General features: G+C 45.8%; 1 protein-coding gene across 1 annotated transcript in view; it reads right to left on the reverse strand.

The window, feature by feature from the left end:
- The window catches only part of PRDM5 (PR/SET domain 5), a 528,834-nt gene that overhangs the window by 327,658 nt on the left and 179,496 nt on the right, over positions 1 to 21,680 (reverse strand). The window contains exon 4 of the mRNA XM_063920243.1: positions 3,149 to 3,335. Coding sequence (XP_063776313.1) covers positions 3,149 to 3,335 — 187 coding nt within the window. The remainder of the gene's footprint in view (positions 1 to 3,148; positions 3,336 to 21,680) is intronic.

The raw sequence follows: 21,680 nt of genomic DNA on the forward strand, positions 1-21,680 counted from the left end.
CTCAGCGGCGGGCTTCTGTCCCGCGATTTGGTGTAAAAAATGGCGGTGGCTCATGCATATATACAGTGCCCAGCTGTATATATGCTGCTTTTGCCAGGAGGTACTAAATTGCTGCCCAGGGCGCCCCCCCCTGCGCCCTGCACCCTACAGTGACCGGAGTGTGTGGGTTAGTGTGGGCGCAATGGCGCACAGCTGCAGTGCTGTGCGCTACCTCATGTGAAGACAGGAGTCTTCTGCCGCCGATTTTGACGTCTTCTTGCTTCATCCGCCAGCTTCTGTCTTCTGGCTCTGCGAGGGGGACGGCGGCGCGGCTCCGGGAACGGACGACCAAGGTTAAGTTCCTGTGTTCGAACCCTCTGGAGCTAATGGTGTCCAGTAGCCTAAGAAGCGCAACCTAGCCGCAGTTAGTAGGTTTGCTTCTCTCCCCTCAGTCCCACGTAGCAGAGAGTCTGTTGCCAGCAGAAGCTCTCTGAAAATTAAAAAAACCTAACTAAAATACTTTCTTAATAGCAAGCTCGGGAGAGCTCACTAAAATGCACCCAGCTCCTTCCGGGCACAGATTCCAACTCAACTGAGGTCTGGAGGAGGGGCATAGAGGGAGGAGCCAGTGCACACCAGTAGTACTAATTGTTTCTTAGAGTGCCCAGTCTCCTGCGGAGCCCGTCTGTTCCCCATGGTCCTTACGGAGTCCCCAGCATCCACTAGGACGTTAGAGAAATTTACATTAGCACTTAAAACATTCCACATATCCATCCAGTCAGGTGTCGGCGTTGTCGACGGAGACACCACATTCATTTGCTCCTCCTCCTCCTCCTACCTAGGAAAGCCTTGTACCTCAGCCATGTCGACACACATGTACCGACACACCACACACTCAGGGAATCCTCTTATCTGAAGACAGTTCCCCCACAAGGCCCTTTGGAGAGACAGAGAGAGAGTATGCCAGCACACACCCAGCGCTATATGACCCAGGAAAAAACACACACAATATGTTTACCTAGATAGCGCTGTATGTATTTTGCGCCAAATATGTTCCCCCCCCCCCCTTTCTTTAAAACCCTCTTTCACCGTGGATAAGCAGGGGAGAGTCCGGGGAGCTTCCTCTCAGCACTGTGCTGTGGAGAAAATGGCGCTGGTGAGTGCTGAGGAAGAAGCCCCGTCCCCTCGGCGGCGGGCTTCTGTCCCGCTCAAATATCTAAAAACCTGGCTGGGGCTCTTTATATATACAGTGCCCAGCTGTATATATATACTTTTGCCAGAAAACGAGGTTTATTGCTGCCCAGGGCGCCCCCCCTGCGCCCTGCACCCTTACAGTGACTGCCGTTTGTGTGTGCTGTGTGGGAGCAATGGCGCACAGCGTTACTGCTGTACATTACCTCAGTGAAGATCTGAAGTCTTCTGCCGCCTCTGAAGTCTTCTTTCTTCTCATACTCACCCGGCTTCTATCTTCCGGCTCTGCGAGGAGGACGGCGGCGCGGCTCTAGGACGGACGGCGAGGGTGAGACCTGCGTACCGATCGCTCTGGAGCTAATGGTGTCCAGTAGCCTAAGAAACAGAGCCTAACATTAAAGTAGGTCTGTTTCTCTCCCCTCAGTCCCTCGATGCAGGGAGTCTGTTGCCAGCAGGCTCCCTGAAAATAAAAAACCTAACAAATATACTTTCTTTCAGGAAACTCAGGAGAGCTCCCTGTAATGCACCCAGTCTCCTCTGGGCACAGTAGTAAACTGAGGTCTGGAGGAGGGGCATAGAGGGAGGAGCCAGTGCACACCCATACCTAAAGTCTTTCTTAAAGTGCCCATGTCTCCTGCGGAGCCCGTCTATCCCCATGGTCCTTACGGAGTCCCCAGCATCCTCTAGGACGTAAGAGAAAAAGGAATGAACTGGATCAGCCACAAAGTGGGTCGGTAGAAACGTATGCGCAGATAATAGTATAAAACAGAAGGTCACTCACACAGTCAAGGCCACAATTTAGGTACAAAGGATCTGATTCAGAAATGGATGCAGAACAAGTGTGTAAAAATGCTGCAGGAGGAGCCTGCCATCTGAGTCTGTGTGCGAAAAGGCGCAGCATTAGATCGCCACTGCGGCTATCGGTCTTGATGTTGGCAGCATTGGTCACCTGAGTAAGCCGAAACTTAGTTAGAATGACTGCTGAGACTGCTCAGTCATGTCCAGGAAATTTGCATCAGAAGACACAGACCCTGGCTTCGGTACATCCAGAAAACATGGCGTTGAGCACGTTTTCAGGAACTCTCCATATGCCTGCCACCCTCAAATGGCCACAGCCTGTCAATCAGGCCACGGCTTAGAGGGCAATAGGGCAGACGTATTAACCTGGAGAAGGGATAAAGAAGTGATAAAGCAGTGATAAGTGCAAGGTGATAACGCACCAGCCAGTCATTAGAGATTTGAAAAATGACCGTTAGGAGCTGACTGGCTCGTGTTTTATCACCTTGCACTTATCACTGCTTTATCACTTCTCCAGGCTTAATACATCTGCCCCACTGAGTGCAATCATGCAAGACCATTTCTGCACATACGCAGTCCACCCACCACGGGGATGTACACAAACCAACAGGTTTACGTACATCTCTGAACCAGAGCAGAAAATTGACAGTAACAAGATACAGAAACAAGATACATTGATGATCACAGTTACACAGAAAAGACAAACGTAAAAAGGGGAACATAAAGCACCAGAGAGAGATGCATCACCTGGTAGATTGCAGTCAATGCATCCAAAATGACATGAAGTGTTCTGCTTTGTTACCACTTCTTGTATCTTGTTAATAATGTTCTATATGTACATTCACTAATATATAATACTGGCTTTTGCAAGCGTCAGGGGAGTCAGTTGTAAAGTACTGGGATTTTCTACTGCTTGGCCCACCACTGCCCTAGAAAGCACTTTTGGAATTATTTCAAGACAAATGATAAGAACATGCCTTCAAGTAATCATCTGTCTGCTGTGGTTAACAAGGGTAATTCCATAACATCAGAGACAATTGTTCACAGTACTCCCTTCCAAGGATTCTGAAATGTTTGTTGTGAAAAGGTTCATTGTTTTTAAGCCCTTATGGTAAGAACTGTAAATAATGATCACATTCAGGTAACATGGCTGCATAAATAATATGAGAATGACTTTCACCTGTTTCAGCTTTCTCCCCAGATTGTGGAACCTCTTTAATGCTTTCTTCATCTTCTCTGGTAGCCACGGTCACAATTTCTTTGCTCTCTTCTACAGCTTCCTCCATATCACTGTCCAGGTAGCCAATCAGTAGTTCAGTGTCCGTGTCTATGTCCTCAATAGCCAAATAGAAGATGTTCTCTCCTTCCTAAAACAATCACAAAGAAAGTCCAAAACATGCAAGGAAACAAAAATCAATAATAGTATCAAATAATATACAAAATGAAATACAGCGTATTTGGTTCATTTTAGCTCAAAGCAGCTTCTTCCTTACTCATGAGTGGGACAAGGCTTTAATTATGTTTATAAATGTTGCTTGTACAAGTGTCCAGTCATGCAGAAAGTCATGAAGAACTCATTAAACCGGTGTCTATTTTTTTTTTTAAATGCTATAATTTATGTATATGTATATGTATATATATATATATATATATATATATATATATAAACCAATCCGTAGGGTCCACACTCATATAATCCATATTCATGCTGGGGTGCATTTCCAAGTGAAAGATAACCATCAGGTTATAGTTCCAGAATAGCCATAAAAAGGGAGAGCACTCACCAGACTTGTTAAAAGGTAAATCCTTTATTTCAGAACAGGAAGTCAAACAGCTACATCGACGTTTCGGTCCTGTCCAGGACCTTTGTCAAGATACAAACATGGTGCAGTGTCCAGACATTTATACCCAAACAGGTTCCCTCCCACCAATAAGGTGGGACACACCCACTCATGTTTAACATTATGAATACTCCTAGTTCTGTAAATGAGATAGGAAAACAATCAACCATATGGGCTCTGTACATACAAGATATCTAGTAAATAGTCATCAGAACGGATCAGTTAGGCTTAATAATGCATATAAACCATTAAAAAACGGCGTGCGTTCCAGCGGCCGAGTCACTTCCGGTTCGTGAACCGCACATCCGGTCACGCGTCCCGGGAGTCAGCAAAACAAAGCAACTTCCGGTCCGTGACCCGCACATCCGGTCCCAGGTCACGGAAGTGAACACGGCGCACGACACATGTAATGTTTAGTGAAAGATCTTAAAGTGGTATCCCCCTCAATCCCACCACATACATATATAATGTGGCGATCAAAAATATACCTATACAAGTGCTCCTTAGATGTTAGACATATAAATAATAATGAACAAAATTGTTGTAATTAAATCCAATGTGTAAACATAATGTTAAATAGATGTCCATAGGGATCCAATAGACTATTTAAGCCAATTACTCTGATCAGTCTATTCTTCAAATACGTGATATTTCTAAAAAGATCAAGGTATCCATGTTCAAGATAAGGTTATCAAATATTAACCATGCTGAAAAGTAAAATAAAGAGTTAGTAAAGCCACAGACTATTACAACAGGAGAAGACAGACCGCAAAAAAATAAAAATAAAAATATAATCAAAAATAATGATGTTGAGTTCCAGAATTTAGCCCAAATATATGCCATAGTGAATGGCATCGTTAAGTCCCCATGGTCGAATGGTATCAAGACGAAAGATCCAAGAGGCCTCCTTTTTAAGAAGCATTTTAGCACGATCTCCACCCCTTCTTGGAGGATCCACCCTGTCAATTATCATACATCTCAATGTTGCCAGTGAATGTCTGGCCTCGATAAAATGCCGGGCCACTGGTTTGTCAGAGGTACCGTCTGTGAGTGCCGACCTGATCGACAGTCGGTGATTTGCCATTCTCTCACGAAATGGACGTATAGTCTTGCCGACATATACTAGTGAACACGGACAAGTTAGGATATAAACCACGAAATCTGACGTACAAGTCACCCTTTTTCGAATATAAATTTTCTTGCCAGTGTGTGGGTGATGAAAAAATTTACCCACCATCATCCCCCTGCATGTCGTACAGTTGATGCAGTGGTAACATCCTGGTTTATTTGTGTTTAACCAGGTATTCGTAGATGGAACTTGTATCCTGTCAGGTAGCATGAGCAGATCTTTCAAGTTTTGTGCTCGTTTGAAACTCACTAAAGGTTTCTTGGGTAACCTCTTGGTCAAAGACGGATCAGACTTGACAATAGGCCACATCTTATGGATGGCATTGCGTATGGTGGATCCAGCTTCATCAAAGGTGGTCGTGATCACGAAGGGATTGTCATTCTTCGGTCTGGTGGAATTACCCCTTTCAAAAATATCTCTGGCTTTATCCAGACATCTATTGATGGTCAGATCATCGTATCCACGTATTGAGAACCTGTTTCATCTCATCAATTTGGCATAATGATGTCATAGGATCAGAATTAATACGAAAAACTCTCAAAAATTGAGAAATAGGTAAATTCTGTTTGAGCGGTCCTGGATGGTAACTATCAAAATGTAATAAAGCATTGCGGTCTGTCTCTTTCCGGTACAGTCTGTAGCCATAGCCCAGTTCTGTGATAAAGACACTAACATCCAAGAATGAAACAGACTGGACACTAGATTGCATAGTAAATCTAATGGGTGAATCTAGAGAATTTAATTCTTGAATCATTGATTGTAGAGATTGTTCAGTACCTCTCCATAGCAAGAAAACATCATCTATAAACCTACGGTAGAAAGCAATACTATCTCCAAACAGCGGGACTATATTCTCAGTCTCATAGGCATCCATAAATAAATTAGCATATGAGGGCGCTATATTGCTGCCCATCGCGGTGCCCGCCGTTTGGAGATAGTATCGCTCACCGTATCAAAAGTAATTACAGGTGAGTATCAGTTCAAGTAATTCAATCAGAAATTCAACCGGAGGAGAACCCACATGATGTCGGGTAAGGACCCGTCTCACAGTCTCAATACCGGCACCATGTGGGATCACCGTATACAGTGAAGTAACATCCATGGTAACCAGCAGGTCACCAGGTACATGTGGCACTGAGTCCAACAGTTCTAAAAAATGACCAGTATCACGGAGATAGCTTTTAGTCTGTTTCACACAAGGTTGTAAAAATGTATCTAGGTATTGTGCTACCGGTGAAAACAGAGAGTTACGGGCCGAGATTATAGGCCTACCTGGTGGAGCATCAAGGGTCTTATGGACCTTAGGTAGAAGGTATAGGATTGGACAAATGGGATATTCAGTTCTAAGAAATCCTGAAGTGTCATCATCAATCCACTTATTGTTAAAAGCTAGATCCAATAAGTTATCCAATCGTGTTTTAAAGCCCACTACCGGGTCGCAATCAAGTAACCTGTAAGTTCCAGTGTCAGCTAGTTGTCTTAATGCCTCGGTGTGGTAATCAGATGTATTTAAGATTACCACTGCCCCTCCCTTATCAGCTGATCTAATCGTGATCGTAGGGTTTTCTTTGAGATTGGTTAATGCCTGTTTCTCCAAGGGAGTAAGATTATATTTGATTCTACCCTGTTTCCCAAGTGATTTTTTGATGTTATCATCTAACATCCGAGTGAAAGTTTTAATACTGGGGTTATAGGACACAGGGTCATACGTGCTCTTTTTCTTAAATGGTTTCACAACAATTTTGTTCATTATTATTTATATGTCTAACATCTAAGGAGCAGTTGTATAGGTATATTTTTGATCGCCACATTATATATGTATGTGGTGGGATTGAGGGGGATACCACTTTAAGATCTTTCACTAAACATTACATGTGTCGTGCGCCGTGTTCACTTCCGTGACCTGGGACCGGATGTGCGGGTCACGGACCGGAAGTTGCTTTGTTTTGCTGACTCCCGGGACGCGTGACCGGATGTGCGGTTCACGGACCGGAAGTGACTCGGCCGCTGGAACGCACGCCGTTTTTTTATGGTTTATATGCATTATTAAGCCTAACTGATCCGTTCTGATGACTATTTACTAGATATCTTGTATGTACAGAGCCCATATGGTTGATTGTTTTCCTATCTCATTTACAGAACTAGGAGTATTCATAATGTTAAACATGAGTGGGTGTGTCCCACCTTATTGGTGGGCGGGAACCTGTTTGGGTATAAATGTCTGGACACTGCACCATGTTTGTATCTTGACAAAGGTCCTGGACAGGACCGAAACGTTGATGTAGCTGTTTGACTTCCTGTTCTGAAATAAAGGATTTACCTTTTAACAAGTCTGGTGAGTGCTCTCCCTTTTTATGGCTATATATATATATATATATATATATAATTAGCATGATATCATTTATTATGCAAAACAGACATGGTTGAAAATGTGCATCATCAGGCTCCACTCACTGCTGTGCGAAGATGTGTAACGTGTCCATGAGCAGCAGAAATCTTATTACGCCAATCGTTTCATCTAGGCCCTGCCCACTTCTGAAGCAGAAGAAGTGTGAAGAGCTGGTCACTGTCTCACATGCACCCACTTCTGGGGCTGGATGGGTTCAGTATGAAATGCTGATGGCCGGGAAGCCGGACACCCACAGAGGGAGATTAGCCTGTTGCGCCGGTATTCTAACACCAGCATTGTACTGCTGTGCGGGATTCCAGCGCCAGGATTGTGATCGCCGGGATCCCGTGCAGTGGTATCTTAACTGCTTCCCGGCTGAATGACCCGTTTCATGTAAAAAGGCATCTCTTCTGCTCAGGGCCATTTTTAGAGAGTAGAGGACCCATGTGCAGGCTCCTTTGTGGGCTCCCTTCTCTCTGGCAGCGAGTACACTCTTGCACCCATTATAGAAACGCCTATGCCTCTGCTGCACAAGGACATGATTCTCATCATCACACTGTAGACAATGCCAAATATACTGTATAAATACACAAAAAAGACATTACTCCTGCCAATCCCTTTAAGGCAGAGGTTCTCAAACGCGGTCCTCAAGGCACCCCAATGGTCCAGGTTATAAGTTTATCCATGCTTGGTCACAGTTGACTTAATTAACACCTCAGCCAATTTTATTTAACTATCTTTGATGAGCCACAGATATACCTAAAACCTGGACCGCTGGGGTGCCTTGAGGACCGTGTTTGAGAACCTCTGCTTTAAGGCCTTATATCTCCTTTAATTTGCAGTATTGTACTTTTGTAGTCAAGATATGCTGTCTTTGAAAACTTAATTGTATTCTCTTTTCTTATTTCTTAATTCTCAAGCTTACCAGGTACCAGAACAAGATAAAGGAATATATATCATACTTATCTTTAAAATGTCCCCTGGGAGAATTCCCAGAGAAGAGATGCAGCTAGTCAATATAGGGAATGAGGTGACTTACTCTTCTAGGAGTCCAGCATGAGAGAGTAGGCAGCATGTCTCTGCCGAGAATAGGTTTGTGGTAAAGTGACAGCTTTCATTACTGCCGGTTGTGACACCGCGCATGTGAGTCTATGAGGCTGCACATGTAAAGTGTAATTTTCTAATGGCCCATACAGCAGGGGTGGCCGGACTTTTGGGACCTGGGATCTACTTTTTGTTTACTTACAATAACACCAATAATAACGCCCAACGTTAAAAATAGCATTAATAGTGATGCTATCAAATAACAGCACCAATAATAATGCGCACATTTAAAAATAGTATTAACCACTTGCCTGGCATAGTTGTAACAAATGCGAGCATTCCGCAAGTGTTCTATCTGACCTGGTGTACAGGATGCGACCAGTAAGATAAACAGTGTTAACAGCGGCAGGGAAGAGAAACTTCCCTCCGCTGCTGCTGTCAGAGGGACCGGAAGGTCCCTCTGCCTCCCTGCACTCTTCCCTACTGATTGCCGTGCTGCCGATCACCGCTGATTGGTCAACATGGTAGCACCCCACCCTCCAGTGGCTGCAGGCAATAGCAGCCGCAGGGGAGTGTAAATTAACCCTCCCAAGACCCCCACTGTGTACCTGGAGGCTGTCCCGGTTTTCAAAATTAAAGTCGCAATGTTTGATGTTCCAATAGTCACGATGTTCTCAATCAATGTTTCGATGTTTGGGGTGGATATTTAAAAAAAATCCCCCCCAAAAAAATATTTTTATTTTTACTAAAATCATTTTGGATAGGGTTAAATTCATGTCCTTCACCTAATGCACTCATAAAAAAACCCGACAATTTTGGAGCAGTTTTTAAGGTAAAAAATTGTGTTAAGTGGTTAAGAATGACAACATCAAATAACCTCCCTCTGTGCAAATCCCCCCCTTTGCAGATCCCCCCCTCCTTGTGCAGATCCCCATCTTCCACTCCCCTAAATAATAACCCCCTGTACAATATCCTCCTCCGTGCAAATCCCCCACTTTGGAAATACCCCCCTTCCAGTAGCCTGCATAATAGCCCCCTGTACAATAATCCCCTCTGTGCAGATCCTCCACCCTTTGCAGATCCCCCCTTGTGTAAAATAAAACCCCTTTACCACGTGAAGATACCATGCTCTGTGCAGAATCCCCCCTTTGCAGATCGTCCCTCCCCTTGTGAAGAAACCCCCCTTTGCATGACTTACCTGACAAGTTGTCACGCTGCCTCGCTTCAGTCCTCCCTCTCCCCGCAGTCACCCTGCATGGCCTCCTGCTGGCTGCTTCTCCTGTTGTCGCAACCGCCAGCTGGATCAAACTGAATCCAACTAGCGCCCAGGCTCCTCACATCGCGGGTGACATTACAACACTCGTGCACTGCATCCCTGGGAACTGTGAAGAGAAGCAGTGGCGGCAGGCTCCTTACAATTACTTTCTGATAAGTCTGTCGCGATCTAACGGTGAATGCTCCGCGAGCTACCGGTAGATCACGATCTACCTTTTGGCCACCTCTGCCATACAGGAAGAGCATTAAGCGTGCTAGGGAGGGATCATTATTATTTATTTATTACCAGCTATTTATATAGCGCACCCATATTCCGCAGCGCTGTACAGAGAATATTTGTCCATTCACATCAGTCCCTGCCCCAGTGGAGCTTACAATCTATATTCCCTACCACATGTACACACAGACACATTCACTCTAGGGTTAATTTTGTTGGGAGCCAAATAACCTACCAGTATATTTTTGGATCATTAGATGAAGTTAGTTATCAGGACCATGCTTTGTAAATTGAGATAAACCGCAGGCCCCACTGAGAACAGTAAAAAGGCAGGATACTTAGAGTAATTCATGTGGAAACTGCAGCTTCCTTCGTCATTTTATGGAGAAATCTCCTAAATAAATAGGTCCAGCACATTTGTAGACGTAACTGTGTTATTTTGAAGCTGTGTTAAGACAAATATTAGGACTATGATACTCCATAGAACAAATGATAATTTATCAGTCTCATAACTGAGGTGAAAGCTTATGATTATGCAGCATTAGGGAGGTAAGGTGCCTAAATAAATATACTGTCATTACAAATGTCTGTTATGCTGAAAAATTAGGGAAACCATCAGATAAAATATCAAAAGAAGCCGTAATAGTTTGCTCTGTTTATAGACCATTCCAAGATCAATAATCTTTCTTACAGCATATCATATATTTTCTTATCCAGGGCACTGAAAGAAGACTGAGGCAGATGTCTGCTTCTAAACTCACATGTCGTTGAATGTTCTGCTGCATTAAAGCCTTGGATGACACCCAAGAGCAAGAGGAAAATCATATTTACCAAAAAAGGACTTCCAAGAGATCTAGTAAATCTTTTTGTTTGTATAATTAGTGAACTGTTAAGTTAATGGGAATTTACTTGTGATGTAATTTGGCCATGAAATACACTGAAATCATATGTTCATACATTTAACAAATACTACAGTTCTTTACCTGTGGGTCAGAACCCAGAAAACATGTCACCATGCTTTCTCTAACGTCCTTGAGGATGCTGGGACTCCGTAAGGACCATGGGGAATAGACGGGCTCCGCAGGAGATAGGGCACTTTAAGAAAGCTTTGGACTCTGGGTGTGCACTGGCCCCTCCCTCTATGCCCCTCCTCCAGACCTCAGTTTTACACTGTGCCCAGAGCAAGATGGGTGCACTGCAGAGAGCTCTCCAGAGTTCTCTGCCTAGAAGCATTTTGATTTTTTTTTCTCTACCTTTTACTACTTTTTCACAGGGAGCACTGCTGGCAACAGGCTCCCTGCATCGAGGGACTGAGGAGAGAGGAGCAGACCTTCTTGTCAAAGATAGGCTCTGCTTCCTCGGCTACTGGACACCATTAGCTCCAGAGGGGGTGAACGCAGGTTCTTACTGGGCGTCCACCCCCGAAGACGCGCCGCCGTTCTCCTCACAAAGCTAGAAGTACAGAAGACAGAAGTCGTCAGGCGGCAGAAGCCCTCAGCTTCACTGAGGTAACGCACAGCACTGCAGCTGTGCGTCATTGCTCCCATACACCTCACATGCTCCGGTTACTGTAAGGGTGCAGGGCGCAGGGGGGGGGGGGGGGGCCCTGGGCAGCAATATAAACCTCTGCATGGCAAAAAGACTATATACATGTACAGGTGGGCTCTGTACATGTACATAAAAGAGCCCCCGCATATTTTACTAAGTTTGAGCGGGACAGAAGCCCGCCGCCGAGGGGGCGGGGCTTCTCCCTCAGCACTCACCAGCGCCATTTTCTCTCCACAGCACTGCTGAGAAGAAGCTCCCCGGACTCTCCCCTGCTTACACACGGTGAAAGGGTGCTTAAAAGAGAGGGGGGGCACATAATTGGCGGTTTACAAATTATACAGCGCTGCTGGGAAAAAACATTTTGTGTTGGTCTCCAGGGTTATTGCGCTGGGGTGTGTGCTGGCATACTCTCTCTCTGTCTCTCCAAAGGGCCTTGACAGGGATATTGTCTTCAGGAAAGGGTTCCCGGTGTGTGTGTGTGTGTGTGTGTATGTGTGTGTGTGTGTGTGTGTGTGTGTGTGTGTGTGTGTGAAGTGTGTCGGTACGCGTGTGTCGACATGTTTGACGAGGAAGGCTCGCTTAATGTGGAGGGGGAGTGCTTGAATGTCAGGTCGCCGTCGGCAACGCCAACACCGGAATGGGTGGATATGCTGAATGTCTTGAATGCAAATGTCAATCTATTGCATAAAAGATTAGACAAGGCAGAAGCTAGGGATCAGTCAGGTAGCCAGTCCATGCCTGTCCCTGGGGCGCCAGGTCCTTCGGGGTCTCAGAAGCGCACCATATCCCAGATCGATGACACAGATACTGACTCTAGTGTCGACTATGAAGATGCAAAATTACAGCCGAAGGTGGCTAAGGGTATACGGTACATGATTATTGCCATTAAAGAGGTTTTGCATATTACTGAGGAACCCCCTGACACGAGGGTACACATGTATAAAGGGAAAAAGCCTGAAGTCACTTTTCCATCCTCATTTGAATTAAGTGACTTGTGCGAAAAGGCTTGGGAATCTCCGGATAGGAGACCACAAGTTCCCAAAAGGATTCTCATGGCGTATCCTTTTCCACAAACTGATAGGATACGCTGGGAATCTTCGCCAAAAGTTGACAAGGCGCTGACACGTTTGTCCAAAAAGGTGGCACTGCCTTCTCAGGATACGGCTTCCCTCAAGGAACCTGCTGATCGCAGGCAGGAAATTACCTTAAAGCACATTTACAATCATTCCGGTACTATTGCTCGACCGGCTATGGCGTCGGCCTGGGTTTGTAGTGCGGTTGTGGCATGGACAGATTCCTTATCTACAGAAATTGACACCTTAGATAGGGACGCCATTCAAATGACCATAGAGCATATCAGAGATGCTGCCTTGTATATGAGGGATGCTCAGAGAGACATTTGTTTATTAAGCTCCAGAATAAATGCTATGTCTATTTCATATGGCGGCTCTTGTGGACCCGACAGTGGACGGGAGATGCCGATTCAAATCGGCATATGGAGTCCTTGCCTTACAAAGGGGTGGAGTTGTTCGGAGACAGCCTCTCGGATCTTGTCTCTACGGCTATGGCTGGTAAGTCAAATTTCTTACCTTATGTCCCCCCGCAGCATACAAAAAAGGCACCTCATTATCAAATGAAGTCCTTTCGTTCCAATAAAAACAAGAAGGTACGTGGATCATCCTTTGTTGCCAGAGGGAAAGGCAGGGGAAAAAAGCTGCACACAGCTAGTTCCCAAGAGCAGAAGTCCTCCCCTGCGTCTGCAAAGTCCACCGCATGACGCTGGGGCTTTCCGAGGGGAGGCAGATCTGGTGGGGGCTCGTCTTCAGTTTTTCAGCCACGTCTGGGTTCACTCGCAGGTGGATCCCTGGGCATTAGAGATTGTTTCTCAGGGATACAGGCTGGAATTCGAAGACTTGCCTCCTCGACGATTTTTCAAATCGGCTCTGCCGGCTTCCCCATCAGAGAGGGAGCTAGTGTTGGCAGCAATCCAAAAATTGTATATTCAACAGGTGATTGTCACAGTTCCTCATCTCCAGCAAGGAGAGGGATATTACTCAACCCTGTTTGTGGTCCCGAAACCGGACGGTTCGGTCAGACCCATTTTAAACCTGAAATCTCTGAACCTGTACTTGAAGAGGTTCAAGTTCAAAATGGAATCACTCAGGGCGGTGAACGCCAGCCTGGAGGGGGGGGGATTGGATGGTGTCCCTGGACATAAAGGATGCTTACCTTCATGTTCCGATATTCCCCCCGCATCAGGCGTTCCTGAGATTTGCAGTGCAGGACTGTCACTACCAATTTCAGACGTTGCCGTTTGGGCTTTCCACGGCCCCGAGAATTTTCACCAAGGTAATGGCGGAAATGATGGTGCTCCTGCGCAGGCAGGGGGTCACAATTATCCCATACTTGGACGATCTCCTCATAAAGGCGAGATCTCGGGAGAGGTTACTGGACAGCGTGTCTCTGTCCATGAAGACGTTGCAGATACACGGCGGGATTCTCAATATACCGAAGTCCCAGCTAGTCCCTACAACGCGTCTGACCTTTTTGGGGCTGATTCTAGACACAGACCAGAAGAAGGTTTTTCTTCCGATCGAAAAGGTTCAGGAACTCATAGCCATGGTCAGGAACCTATTAAAACCAAAAAAGGTTTCAGTGCATCATTGCACGCGGGTCCTGGGGAAGATGGTGGCTTCCTACGAGGCCATCCCTTTCGGCAGGTTCCATGCGAGGACTTTTCAATGGGACCACTTGGACAAGTGGTCCGGGTCCCATTTACAAATGTATCAAAGGATCACCCTGTCTCCCAGGACCAGGGTATCTCTCCTGTGGTGGCTGAACAGTGCTCACCTACTAGAAGGTCGCAGGTTCGGCATTCAGGACTGGGTCCTGGTGACCACGGACGCAAGCCTCCGAGGCTGGGGAGCAGTGACACTGGGAAGAAATTTCCAAGGTCTCTGGTCAAGCCTAGAGTCTTGTCTCCACATCAACGTCCTGGAGTTGAGTGCCATATACAACGCCCTGCGTCAAGCGGAGGAATTGCTTCGGAGAAAACCGGTTCTGATTCAGTCAGACAATGTCACGGCAGTGGCTCATATAAACCGCCAAGGCGGAACAAGGAGCAGAATGGCCATGGCAGAAGCGACCAAGATTCTACGCTGGGCGGAAGGCCATGTAAGCGCGCTGTCAGCTGTGTTCATCCCGGGGGAGGACAACTGGGAGGCGGACTTCCTCAGCAGGCACGACCGGCATCCGGGAGAGTGGGGACTTCATCAAGAAGTCTTCGCACAGATCACGGATCGTTGGGGACTGCCTCAAATCGACATGATGGCATCCCGTCTCAACAAAAAGCTAAAGCGGTATTGCGCCAGGTCAAGGGACCCTCAGGCGGTAGCGGTAGACGCTCTGGTGACACCATGGGTGTTTAGATCAGTCTATGTGTTTCCTCCTCTTCCTCTCATACCCAAGGTGTTGAGAATAATACGAAAAAGCAGGGTCAGAAAAATACTCATTGTTCCGGATTGGCCACGGAGGACTTGGTATCCGGAGCTGCAAGAGTTGCTCGCAGGGGATCCGTGGCCTCTTCCTATAAGGCAGGACCTGCTGCGGCAGGGGCCCTGTCTGTTCCAAGACTTACCGTGGCTGCGTTTGACGGCATGGCGGTTGAACGCCGGATCCTAGCGGAAAAAGGAATTCCGGAGGAAGTCATTCCTACCCTGATCAAGGCTAGGAAAGATGTGACGTTAAAACATTATCACCGTATATATGGCGGAAATATGTTTCTTGGTAAGAAGCCAGAGCTGCTCCTACGGAGGAGTTCCATTTGGGCCGTCTACTTCACTTCCTTCAAACAGGAGTGACTTTGGGACTAAAATTAGTGTCCATAAAGCTCCAGATTTCGGCCTTATCCATTTTCTTTCAAAGAGAATTGGCCTCTATTCCTGAAGTACAGACCTTTGTGAAGGGAGTGCTGCCTATTCAGCCTCCCTTTGTGCCTCCGGTGGCGTCTTGGGATCTTAACGTGGTGTTACGTTTCCTCAAGTCACCTTGGTTTGAACCACTCAAAACTGTGGAGTAGAAATACCTCACGTGGAAAGTGGTCATGTTGTTGGCGTTCGCTTCGGCAAGACGTGTTTCCGAATTGGCGGCTTTATCACATAAAAGCCCATACTTGGTTTTTCACGTGGATAGGGCGGAGTTGAGGACTCGCCCTTACTTTCTGCCAAAAGTGGTCTCATCTTTTCATGTGAACCAACCTATTGTCGTGCCTGTGGCTACACGGGACTTGGAGGATTCCGAGTCCCTGGATGTAGTCAGGGCTTTGAAGATTTATGTGACCAGAACGGCTAGAATCAGGAAGACTGAAGCTTTGTTCGTTCTGTATGCGGCCAACACGGTTGGCGCTCCTGCTTCAAAGCAGACTATTGCTCGCTGGATCTGTAACACGATTCAGCAGGCGCATTCTACGGCAGGATTGCCGTTACCGAAATCGGTTAAGGCCCACTCCACTAGGAAAGTGGGCTCTTCTTGGGCGGCTGACCGAGGGGTCTCGGCATTACAGTTGTGCCGAGCAGCTACTTGGTCGGGGACAAACACCTTTGCAAAGTTCTATAAGTTTGATACCCTGGCTGAGGAGGACCTCCTGTTTGCTCAATCGGTGCTGCAGAGTCATCCGCACTCTCCCGCCCGTTTGGGAGCTTTGGTATAATCCCCATGGTCCTTACGGAGTCCCAGCATCCTCAAGGACGTTAGAGAAAATAAGATTTTACTTACCGGTAAATCTATTTCTCGTAGTCCGTAGAAGATGCTGGGTGCCCGTCCCATGTGCGGACTTCTTCTGCAAGACTTGTATATAGTTATTGCTTACATAAGGGTTATGTTATAGTTTTTCGGTTGAACCGTGGCTATGTTGTTGTTCATACTGTTAACTGGGTAAGTTTATCACAAGTTATACGGTGTGATTGGTGTGGCTGGTATGGATCTCGCCCTTAGATTTACAAAAATCCTTCCTCGTACTGTCCATCTCCTCTGGGCACAGTTTCCCTAACTGAGGTCTGGAGGAGGGGCATAGAGGGAGGGGCCAGTGCACACCCAGAGTCCAAAGCTTTCTTAAAGTGCCCTATCTCCTGCGGAGCCCGTCTATTCCCCATGGTACTTAGGGAGTCCCAGAATCCTCTACGGACTACGAGAAATAGATTTACCGGTAAGTAAAATCTTATTATTTAGGGACACTGTTTCCAAGCCTATTGTGCATTAGTACAGTAGGGAAAATCCTAATGAATAATCATATTTCACCTTTGTGAACACTGATTCTTACATATATTTGAATGGAATTTATTTGATTTTTCCCCCCAGTTTTATTAGCTACAGTCCCTGTAGCCAATCATTGACTAATCACAAAGCCTGGTGCAGAGTTTGGGTCCAAGTCATAAATGGACAGTATGCACACGCAGTTATAAGTTTTGAATGGATATAGATCTCTTTAAAACTAGGCAATCACCTTGTAAAAATTGGTATTAGAGGGACCTTCCGCTAACAGTAGCCCGACAGCTGCTACAGTACAGGCAGTCATTTTTCCTTTTCCTTTCCTTAGCTTTACTTACATGACTTAGGTGTGTGTAAGGGAGAAGACAGAATTACTTGATTGTGACTAATGACTGCTTGTTGTGAGTTGAAGCTGTAGGAAGAATGGAGGGATTTCATAATTCTTTACCATTTTTCCAAGGCTGGGGGTGCTACTAGGTGGTACGGCAGCTTTTAAAAAGGTCACCATTGAGTCTACTTTTGTATTGCCTCGCAACACTGGCATGTTCAGCACATTTGATAAGGGTGTGCACCCATATAATTCTAGAGACGGATAATCTGTGCCATGGGCATGTTTAGTACCAACCATTGAGGTGTCTGGCACTAGTTCCATGTTGTAAATTCCCCCTCTCCTCGTCATGGTTCTAGACTCTCACACCATATCATGTCCAACCCAATTTCCTCCCATATCATCATGTCTTCAATGATTACCCACAATCTCACATCATCCCATTTACCTATGACCGACCATATTATGCCACACAGTAATCCCCCCATTCCATATTATTCTAAATAGAACTCTTCAGTGTATTTTATACAGTGTATGTGCAGCTCACTGCCTTGTTTTGTCTTTACCTGCTCCAGGGTTGTAGATAATTAGAGCACGAAGCAAAGCGGCAGTGGTGCTGCATTGCTACACCTTGTGAGTCATAGAATGGCTCTCTACCTGACACTGTAACCTCATCAGAATGCTGGCAGTACCAGTAAGGTGAAAGCATCTGGACCTATGAGTGCACACCTATGCCTGAGATAAAATAATAATGTGCACAATTCAGTAAAGAACATGCAGCAAAGGATGTATGGTAAACAGAGCTAAACTATACTGCAGACTTAAACAGGATACATATGATATCCCAGCAAACGGGATGCCGCCTTTCCCTATGCCAGAATCCCAGCGGCGAGGTAGCAAGTCCCCTCGCGGGTTCGCTGTGCTCGTCACGCATCAGGCCCAGTGGATTACTTCGCTCAACACAGGTTCTATTCCAACTTGGTTGGTGATGTAGACCCACCAACCGAGCGGGAATACCCGGCGGTGGTCGGAATTCCGGCTGTCGGTATTTCACAGGCTGCCGGAATGCCGGCATTGGTCTCCTGAATGGCGGAATTCCGACAGCCGTTTTAGTGACTGCATCCTGCTTAAACATGTGACATGTGTACAAATGTATTTATTAATTTAAAAACATATTTCTTGATTTGTCCTCAATTATATCTCATATTAAGTGCCAGGGTACTACAAAGCAAAGAAACTTTCCTACCAGGGACTTCAAAATAAAATCAATCATAGTACTGGGTAACAAATCCCCAACATACAGCAAAGTGACAATGTCATGCTTAACTTCCTACAGGTGTTTAACTTTTTCTATGACTCCAATGACCCTTGAAGTAAAAGCTATGTCATGGAAATTCCACGCAGTGTCTATAACAATCCCTAGTTTCTCAGTCACAGTAGCAAAGCTGTTTCCCAGGTGAACAATGGCAGAGTAATACAAGTGATGTGAAGGAATGTACTTTTGAATGTTTGATGTAATAATATGCTCTACGGCATGGGTCTTCAACCTGTGGCCCTCCAGCTGCTGCGGAACTACACATCCCACCATGCCCTGCCACAGTTTTGCTATTAAGGCATGGTAAAACTGAGGCAGGGCATGCTGGGATGTGTAGTTCCGCAGCAGCTGGAGGGCCACAGGTTGAAGACCTATGCTCTACGGTATATGGTTCTGATAAAGAATATGAATTAATTAACCAGGTCTCTGGCAGTGTATTATTTTTTGTTTGTTTTATTTTATAGACAAAAGAATTAATAGGAGCCAGTAAATCTTCTTTAAAAAATATTTTATCCATTCAAAATATAGGATTATCAAAAAGTACAAATTGTAAAGAGCACCAAATCCATTAGTGGAACTTGAAAGTGCACTCACTGCTACTTTTGGATACTGGGGCGCCATCCATCAATCAAGGCACATCTACAGTACGTAATGTGGCCATCCCCAAAACATTTAACTGGCCTGATTGTCCCTATATAGATCTGCCAAGGCAGCTATGTCTAATATTGCAGATGGTTGATCCCTGGTGCAACCATCCTGATGATGCTCAATGACTACAGACTACTGCAGTAAATTTATAAGTATCAAATTATTATTTTATTATGATCCAAAAAAATAAAAAAGTACATAGTGTAATACAGTTTACTTATAAAGATAAAAATACAAGGACATAAGTAACTGCCCATACATAAATAAAGAGAAAATACTTATCTGAGCCACCAGCATACAGCAAGAATAAACTAGAGATGAGCGGGTTCGGTTCCCTGAGAACCGAACCCTACCGGACTTCACTACCCGAGCCCGGATCCGTGCCCGGCTCAGATATTCCCACCTGACTTGAAAACCAGAACGAGGCAAAACGTCAGCATCCCACTGTCAGATTCTCGCGGGTTTTGGATTCCATATAAGGAGCAGCGCGTCACCACCATTTTGACTCCGGCATTGGAGAGTGTAGCGAGAGGATGTGACTCCGTCCTCAGTGTCTGTGCGGGAGGGAAAGTGGGGTGGCGATTCCAGTGCGGTCTTGTGCTGCTCAGTCCAGTGTAGTGTCTTATACTGCATCAGTCCAGTCACAGTGGTGGTGTCCTCTGCTGCCATATGTCCAGTGTAGCTGTATAAATCCAGTGCAATGATGCTGTGTTGTCCTGCATCAGTACAGTGGTAGTATCTTGTGCAGCATCAGTCCAGTCAGAGATAGTGGTGGTGTCCTCTGCTGTCATATGTCCAGTGTAGCTGTATAAGTCCAGAGCAGTGGAGCTGTGTTGTGCTGCATCAGTCCAGTGGTGGTGTCTTGTGCTGCATCAGTCCAGTCACAGTGGTGGTGTCTTCTGCTGCCATATGTCCAGTGCTGCTGTATAAGTGTAGTCCAGTGGTGCTGTGTTGTGCTGCATCAGTCCGGTGGTGGTGTCTTGTGCTGCATCAGTCCAGTCACAGTGGAGGTGTCCTCTGCTGCCATATGTCCAGTGCTGCTGTATAAGTCCAGTCCAGTGGTGCTGTGTTGTCCTGCATCAGTCAGGTGGTGGTGTCTTGTGCTGCATCAGTCCAGTCACAGTGGTAGTGTCCTCTGCTGCCATATGTCCAGTGCTGTTGTATAAGTCCAGTCCAGTGGTGCTGTGTTGTCCTGCATTAGTCCAGTGGTGGTGTCTTGTGCTGCATCAGTCCAGTCACAGTGGTGGTGTCCTCTGCTGCCATATGTACAAAGCTGCTGTATAAGTCCAGCCCATTGCAGCGGTGCTGTGTTGTCCTGCTTCAGTCCAGTGGTGGTGTCCCTGTGCTGCTGTATAAGTCCAGTAGTACTGCCGTATATGTCCAGTGATATTGCCGTATAATTCCAGTGGTACTGGTTTATAAGTCTATGATACTGCCGTATAAATCCAGTGCAGTGGTACTGCCGTATATGTCCAGTGGTACTGCCGTATAAATTCAGTGGTACTGGCATATACATCCAGTCCAGTAATACTGCCGTATAAGTCCAGTGATACTGCCGAATATGTCCAGTGGTACTGCCGTATAAATCCAGTGATACTGCCGTATATGTCCAATGGCACTGCTATATAATTCCAGTGATACTGGCGTATATGTCCAGTGGTACTGCCGTATAAATTCGGTGGTACTGCCGTATAAATCCAGTCCAGTGATACTGACGTATATGTCCATTGATATTGCCATATATGTCCAGTGGTACTGCCATATAATCCCAGTGATACTGCCGTATATGTCCAGTGGTACTGCCGTATAAATCGAGTGGTACTGGCGTATAAATCCAGTCCAGTGATACTGCTGTATATCCAGTGGCACTGGCGTATAAATCCAGTCCAGTGATACTGCCGTATATGTCAAGTGGTACTGTCATATAATTCCAGTGATACTGCCGTATATGTCCAGTGGTATTACCGTAAAAATCCAGTTTTACTTGCGTATAAATCCAGTCCAGTGATACTGCTGTATATGTCCATTGGTACTGACATATAATTCCAGTGAAACTGCCGTATATGTCCAGTGGTACTGCCGTATAAATCCAGTAGTACTGGCGTATAAATCCAGTCCAGTGATACTGCCGTATATGTCCAGTGGTACTGCCATATAATTCCAGTGATACTGCTGTATATGTCCAATTGTACTGAATTATAAATCCAGTGGTACTGGCGTATAAATCCAGTCCAGTGATACTGCCATACAATTCCAGTGATACTGACATATATGTCCAGTGGTACTGCCGTATAAATCCAGTCCACTGAAACTGACGGATATATGTCCAGTGATTCTGACGTATATGACCAGTGGTACTGCCATATAATTCCAGTGATACTGCTGTATATGTCCAGTGATACTGCTGTATATGTCCAGTGGTACTGCCGCATAAATCCAGTGTTACTGGCGTATACATCCAGTCCAGTGATACTGCCGTATATGTCCAGTGATACTGCCGTATATGTCCAATGGTACTGGCGTATAATTCCAGTCCAGTGATACTGCCGTATATGTCCAGTGATACTGCCGTATATGGCCAGTGGTACTGCCATATAATTCCATTGATACTGCCGTATATGTTCAGTGGTACTGCCATATAAATCCAGTAGTACTGGCGTATAAATCCAGTCCAGTGATACTGCCGTAAATGTCCAGTGGTACTGCCATATAA

The sequence above is a fragment of the Pseudophryne corroboree genome, chromosome 1 (assembly GCF_028390025.1).
Source record: "Pseudophryne corroboree isolate aPseCor3 chromosome 1, aPseCor3.hap2, whole genome shotgun sequence".
In the NCBI taxonomy this organism is placed as follows: domain Eukaryota; kingdom Metazoa; phylum Chordata; class Amphibia; order Anura; family Myobatrachidae; genus Pseudophryne; species Pseudophryne corroboree.